The sequence below is a fragment of the Hordeum vulgare genome, chromosome 7H (assembly GCF_904849725.1).
Source record: "Hordeum vulgare subsp. vulgare chromosome 7H, MorexV3_pseudomolecules_assembly, whole genome shotgun sequence".
Classification (NCBI taxonomy): Eukaryota; Viridiplantae; Streptophyta; class Magnoliopsida; order Poales; family Poaceae; genus Hordeum; species Hordeum vulgare.
In genome coordinates, this window is record NC_058524.1 from 390352037 (window position 1) to 390359275 (window position 7239).

Below are 7239 nucleotides of genomic sequence, written 5' to 3' on the forward strand. Positions count from 1 at the left end.
CACACATATATCTAAGTTTTCAGTCAATATAATTCTGGCATGGATAATAAACGTTTATCATGAACATGGAAATATGATAATAACCAATTTATTATTGTCTCTGGTGCATATTTCCAACAGGTGGGTTGCCCGAACCGTGGAAGGGGTGAGTATATGTCCTTGGACCAGGCCAGAAAGGTAACTGAATGACACAAGCCTCAAGTTAGCCCCCCTCGTGTCCGAGATGTGTTGTCCTGGGCCACGACTAACATGCCACATTCTGCCTAGCGATGGTCGAACCACCGGGGCCGTGCCTGGGCCCATGATCGCCCTCTGCTAGGATTTATTGATTCATAGCTTCGTCTACCGATCCACACGGGCCACCCAACAACGATGATGGAGAAATCGTTGGTGTTGGCAAAGCCTGCCTTATCACCAGATCAGTTGTTGGCTTCGACGTCAGGCTGTCACCTCCTACAGAATTAGAGCCCACTCATCATCGCCCCTCAACAACCTACAGCTAGTCCCTGCCCTACCACGCCTAATCCGAAGACCCCGGCCTTCACCCAGGGTGAAGAATTGTTATTCTTCAATCCCCCCCCCCCCCCTCATCATTGCACCATATTTCTACATCCCATAGTTATTGTCTTACATCATAAGTAAAAAAGAGAACGTAAGAAAATATATACAGTTTGTAAAAAAAAATTGTTAGGCAAAATTACAAACGTAAAAACATAATATATAAGCATATAAAAATGTAATTCTATAGACTTATGACTTATATTTTTGTTTTCTTATGTCATATTTTACGTAATAAATCCATATGAATCTAACTATTGATATACCAAAAAAGAAAAATTATTAAAATAACTTATTTTACAGCTATTTTGGTGATTTTGTGTACTTGTTTAAAAGTGGTCTCTTCCAATGGTTTATAAACCCATAAATTTTCATAAATGATTTAGAAATCAAATCACGGCTTCTAAGGGTTTTGGATACAATTTGAAGTACCTCTTGACTATTGCCATCAAAATATATAGTACCCAGCAAAACTGCAAATCACCAGAAAATTACTATATTCCACAAAAACAAACTACATGCTTCTTCCTCAAAGAACATATTTTTGTCTGCACAGACCCAGAATTCCATCTCACAGACTTCTCTATAGCTTCTACAAACAAAACATGACGTTTTACACCACCAATATCCATACACCAATTTGTCTTTGCTTCGGGTCTATAATATGTAGACTGGAGCTTCAAAAATCTGATGGTAGTGGGCGAAGAAGCGTTCTAGTTTACAACAGAGGGTGCGGGTTTGTGCAAGAATTCTTGAGTCCAAGTAAAACTAACTTGATCCATGTCGCTGAATCGCAACGACAACCTCATTACAGCGTGCACATCTGTAAGAACTTGTAGCTGCAGACCGCGTTCGTAGGCAATAATAACAATACCTAAAAGCAACAAAGAATTTTCCTATTAACAAAAAGCTAACACAAAACATGTTGAGATACAAGAAGACTGGCATAATGATCAAGGTGACATGTTGTTCAATAATTTGGTGGGAAACAAACACGTAATAAGATTTTGTATGCTGCGTACGAGTGCTGCCTCGTATGAAAACAATATTTCACTAAAGTATGACTGGCCACTAGCAAATACTGCCACATGGCAGCAACTAATCTAAAGACCAACCTCAAGACAAGAAGGATTTTACAGTGCCGAGTACTGATGTGTTTATTTATAAACTCTTTAACTAATATTTTGTAAATTTGACATCAATGCCTGGCGGCTTCTGTGTCTAAGGTTTTAAGGTTTAACTGCAGTCATTGTTGAGGAAATCGTTAGCTGGTAGCTGCTCGGTTGGCTGGCAAGTAGGGGGGTAATAGGCTAATAGGCAAGTTAATCGGATGACTTATCAGTTTATTGGCTACTCGGTGACCCTACGAGTAGGGATTAATTGGCAAGTTAACTGGTTAATCGGCTGAATTCTTGAACAGGGGCTTCAGCGCCGTAATACAAATTATGTAGGCACTTCTGGCTAAAATGTGGTTTGGGGCTGCATAGGTCCATTACAACCAGCTAATTCAATATGGACAATGTTTTCTCAGGATTATATGTGTGACCCAAAGGTGAAGTGCGTTAAATGGAAGTAGTTGGCCGTAAAGACTGTCAACTTAATATTCAAGATGAAATCAAACAAGTGTATCAACTATACCACAAATGGAATATATGAAAAAGACTAGGGGCAATAAGGAGCAGAGTACCTGTGTTGGCATGGGAGAGCTACAAAGGGAATGCTAGGACTAGAGACACATATAGGACAGTTTGCTTCATCACCAGAAGAACTTGCTGATTTATCCTTAGAGAAAGGAAGGAGGAACTTCTTTACTGAGGATGAATTTAAGAGGGGTAGAAGCAAAAGCAACATTTCCTGCACAAAGTAAGCAATGTTAGCCACTGTTTGGAAGTATACCATGAAACGTCCTACTGAATACCAAACAAGTCATTTGAAGTTCTACATTCTGGCATCTAGATTCATTCCATTGGGAATAGGAAGCGTGCAATGAAGGTTCCATGAAACATTTTAACACTAGCATCCTGGTATCTCAGGATTCGAGTAAGCACAAGCATTTATATAAAGTTGGATGGATGAGAAAATGTTGGATAATTAAATACTTACAGAGAAGCGATACATCCATTAATTTTGGTACGTAACACTAATTAGACATGCAGAAAGCATGTGAAGTGTAAAATTAACTGCATTGACCGCTAGAGTAGAAATACTGAATTATGGAATTAATCGTAGGTTTTCTCGAATTTACTTTTTATATGTGATAGGAACATTAGAAGTTTAGAACTTCCGAAGAATTTCAGAAATATATGTAACCTACATTAGCTAGATGTAAGGTGTCATTTTGCATACCCTAATTCAAAAGCCTTCATCTAGGTAGTGTGTAATACATTATACATCACAGCATAAGTGAACTTTATAGTTAGCAACTATTTGTCAGATAGGCACATGCAAAAGGAGATTTACCGAAAACTCATTCCAGACCAGCTGCCGATTCATGTACTCAAAGCTTACGGCTCTGTTCATATTGGGGCTCCCATACACAAGTCTTGCTTTCAGAATCCTTTCCACGAGAGTTTTATATCTGTATAAACATACACAGAAAAGCTAATAAAACATATTTACAATGAATAAAAAACTAGCAGGATGATCCTATAAAATCTTAAATGGCTAGCCAATTCTTGAAGTATGCTATTCCAGCTCATTCAAGTACATTATGTCGTCTATAATCTTAGTGGAGTGCCTGTGTTCACAATACTAAAACTGTTCCTCAATTGCAAAAATATACCCTCTGTGTTAACATAATCACAGAATATACAAAGTAATGAACATAATTAAAGAGGTAGAGAAATGATACCTTCCACCATAAAGAAATGACAACAGATTAAAGAATGAAACAGCTCTGTACAGTCCTTCGGCATGCTGCACCAAGCCCCAAGCACGACGTGCTAGTGGTCTCTATGATACAAAATATGAGTTATTAGCATGATCGAAAAGAATTTGAAATTTCCAGAAATAATTTTTGAAAGGTAACCTGTTCAGAATCACCCCAGCGACGGAAAGCAGAAAAAGATTGCAATCGGGACAATAAGTATTGGCCACCAACAGTGCTAATACAGTACAAGATCTTTTGAGAAACTGAAAGTCCAGGTCCTTCCAAACCTGTTCTGACTGAAAAATACGTGGAATTCATCAGTTATTGCTCAGGTAATATGACAAATAATCAAGTAGCTAAAGCGTTAACAGTTAACAAAGGGAAATCAATTATTTGCCCTCCACTTAGATTGCAATCAAGGATTAACCCGCATACCCAATGTAGTTGATTCTTTAACCTGCTTCAGTGTAATCTGTTCAATGATTTTCCGTTACTTCTTTGACTTTCCATCCTTAATCCCCACCAGAAGGCATTTTTTCTCTTCGCACGAAGTCCAAACCAGGGACTGGTTCAACTAATCCTCCCCTCCGAACCCTGTACACCTCCCATGCCACAGACAATCAGCCACAGCTAGCAACGGCAAAGACTACGAGCAGTAGTGCTGCATGTCACCATGCCAACTCACTGCCCTGACTGAAAGCTCACGAGCCCATTGGCATCTACTCCATCTGCATCGTCCAGGAAGGGGTTGTCTAAGGGCGGTCTCATAAGTCTTTGCCCCTCCCTCCTAAACTTTTACCGCATCAAAATTGCTTCTTTGTTCAATTGATCTTTCTAATTGGAGGGCTTAAGTGTGTTGTTTTGTGCTCAGGGAGATAAGGAAGTTAGAGATCGGTGTATCACTTGGGTGCGACCTGGCACTCGATGCGGAACTCAAAATGAAAGCAACCAGGTGCAACAACAATGAGGCAATGAGTGGCAAAAGAAAAAAGGCACCAAATAGGCCTCCCCCCTGGTACCTGTCACCACTCATACTCAATAGATCGTGAATTAATAACGTAAACTTTCTGAGCTAGCTGGCAATAAACATGAGAAAGCCTTAGGTTTTGTCCCTTGTAAAAGGTTGATTTGGTTGAAATATAGTTTCCTAACTGACCAAAACATTAATATGCCAGTAACAGCAGAATTTTCATCAACATATTTTATCCAATGATAATTATCATCTAAATACTTTAAGTTTATGTCTGAGATTAATGATTCTTGGGCAAGAGCGCCTTTACTTCATATCTGAGGTCACTTCAGATCATAAGCGTCAAATGTGCCTCTCACATTTGAATACATTGGGAAAACCGGAAAAGGATATATAGGAAGTGTCAAACAACATGTATCTACACACTGTACCTTGTTTGCCCAAAGGACATGATATGGGACAGGAGGCAGCGATGGGGTTTGGTACATCACAATCTACTATTCTACTGGTAATGAGAATTTTTGTAGGTGCAGTCATAGGATGTTTCATTGTGTTTATGCTCAATGGATATCATAGAATCCAAAACACACATGCGATGAGTTAGCTGCAGACAAGCTCACACCTAAGGATGCTGGCCGAACCCAACTTCAACGTCATATACTCATATATGACTCAACTGAAGTTATTAAAAGGGTATTCTGATGCAAGGGCAATGCACAGATCAGAATGCATTACAAGCAGCTGGTAGCTCTGTACACACTAGACAAGAATCTAAGTTATGTTGAGAACAATTCAAATTATGTTACAACTCTAATCAGCATAATCACCAAGAACAAAGGCACAAAAACATGTCATACACAAATCAGACCACAGTTGAGAAAATTGTATGGTTAAATACCCTCTTTTCCTGCGATGGGTGCTGCCCGTTCATCTCTATACCTCAAGTTCATCAGTGCATTCCCTGGGGTTGGCTTGTCTACCCAAATTGAGAACCTCCAGATGAGGAACTCGAGGAACGCATCGAGTTCAGGCTCATACTGAAATAAGAGTCCTGGCTGATACCAAAGAAAAACATCAACACTGAAAGCTATAAGCAGCATGCACTTATGTGCAAGCCATGGGAGGAACACCCAAATCAAGATGATTGCTGTAGAAAGTACCTTCATCAAAGAGAATACTTTGACTAGCTGCTCTTTCAACATGGCGGACATCTCAACATCAAGCCTCGCAGCATCAAACTGGTTGACTCTAGATATTGTAATTGGGATCATGGTCTGCATTTACACAAAGATATTACAACTTATTAGCCTCACGCCCTCACGGAGTAGTGACTCTTATCCTGCCCATTCTGACAAACAGATAATGAATCTGCTCCTTGTTAGGAGAGTGATTATTGTTCGGCTCAACTGGTTCGGAAACCAGATGTGTGTTCGTCTTTTGAACTGGTGTGGAAAATAAAACTGAATCTTATGTTTGCAGTGCAACACAAGAAAGATGGGCAAAGACCCAGATATCGAAAAACGGGTTCAGCAATATCAGTTCCAGCCTAAGCAAATTTAACATGGTGCATGGGGGTTCATCTGTACTCCCGAATTTCAGGAGAGTAAAAAAGATTCCCAAAAGGATAAGACCAGGGGCAGACCTAGCAAACGTGGGGGGATGGGGGACTCAGCTGAAGACCCAAAATTATGGAAAATAAACTGCTTCTGGTCTATGCTCCACCACGCAGCAAACAAATCAACCACGAACTGGATGGACTAGAAGGAAGGAGAGGTAGATTTGGATGAGATCGGTCGCAGCAAAGTGAAGGTACCCCATCCCACGACCACGAGGAAGATGACGAGGGATCTCCGGCTAGAGGACAGTCACCGCGCGGGATGCCGTGGAAAAGGGTTCTGAAGGGCGGCGAACGGTCGGAAAAAAATACGGGAAGGGAGAGGAGAGCTCACCGCGCCGGCGCTCCGGCCGCCGGAGAAGCAGGAGGTCTGACGAAGAAGAGAAGGGTGTCCGCTTTCCACCTCGTGGTCGTGGACAAGGAGGTTTTCCCCTTCTTTTTCTCCGTTTTTTTTAAGGGATGCTCGTTTAGTTTTTCTTTAGCCATATTGGTGAATTGAGAATTTGTTCGGTTTAGTAGGGATGAGCTCTACGGAGTCTAATTTTATCTCCCTGCGCAATGCATGCATGTAATGACGTCATCAAAATTCTTTCTATTACCTTAAAATTTTAAAAAAATTATCTTTAAAACCGTTAATTTAATTAACAATCTGTTTTTACCGTTGGTTTTGTCGTGATGAAATCTTCAAAACTAGACCCCATGTCGACATGTTTTAAAAACTTTTTTTCTCCAACCATAATTGCCACATTTTTAGACTTGCTTGTCGTATTATTAGTCACTTATTTGTTCGAAAAAAATAAATTAATTATAATGTTTTCTCGATGTGAATCATGTACCGCATGTATCCATATTGCAGCACACAACAGCGTGGACTAGAAGAATATGCAGATGACATCACAAAAATATGCATTGCATGCAAAGTGTCACATAGAAAATCGGTATAAAAAGTGTCACACACAAAACATGTGTTGTCAAACCTTATTCACTAACTAAATGCATCTGGTTAGTACTAGTAATACTACTAGTAGTTTAAAATTGCATATTTGCCAATTTTACAAAACCTTAGTTGTCAAGATGTTAGTTCGACTATGTCGAGTTGTCATATTTACAAATGATGACCAAAAAGATTTTTTTGTGGTCACCAGTTTTAAATATGCTGAGTTGTCTATAATCGCCTAGAAAACGTTGTCTGTGCTTGTCATTTGGATTATGTCGAGATGTCATATT

The 7239-nt window shown here is 39.8% G+C and overlaps 1 protein-coding gene across 1 annotated transcript; it reads right to left on the minus strand.

Moving 5' to 3' along the window:
• Positions 1 to 1038: 1038 nt before the first annotated feature.
• Positions 1039 to 6455, minus strand: LOC123410613 (peroxisome biogenesis protein 2). Its single transcript, XM_045103556.1, has 8 exons — positions 6347 to 6455; positions 5558 to 5671; positions 5296 to 5452; positions 3587 to 3723; positions 3410 to 3510; positions 3019 to 3136; positions 2246 to 2412; positions 1039 to 1432 (listed from the first exon to the last, which is right to left on the minus strand). The coding sequence occupies exons 2-8, from the start codon at positions 5666 to 5668 to the stop codon at positions 1327 to 1329; spliced, it is 897 nt and encodes a 298-aa protein (XP_044959491.1). The 5' UTR covers positions 5669 to 5671; positions 6347 to 6455; the 3' UTR covers positions 1039 to 1326.
• Positions 6456 to 7239: the final 784 nt, after the last annotated feature.

What these genes read in the sequence shown, in the direction of transcription:
- LOC123410613 (XM_045103556.1), bottom strand. Translation starts at nt 5,668, where the DNA reads ATGATCCCAATTACAATATCTAGAGTCAACCAGTTTGATGCTGCGAGG. An exon ending in TCATTTCTTTATGGTGGAAG is followed by an intron (nt 3,137 to 3,409) that starts GTATCATTTCTC and finishes ATGTTTATACAG; the next exon opens with ATATAAAACTCTCGTGGAAA. An exon ending in TGGTCTGGAATGAGTTTTCG is followed by an intron (nt 2,413 to 3,018) that starts GTAAATCTCCTT and finishes TACTTTGTGCAG; the next exon opens with GAAATGTTGCTTTTGCTTCT.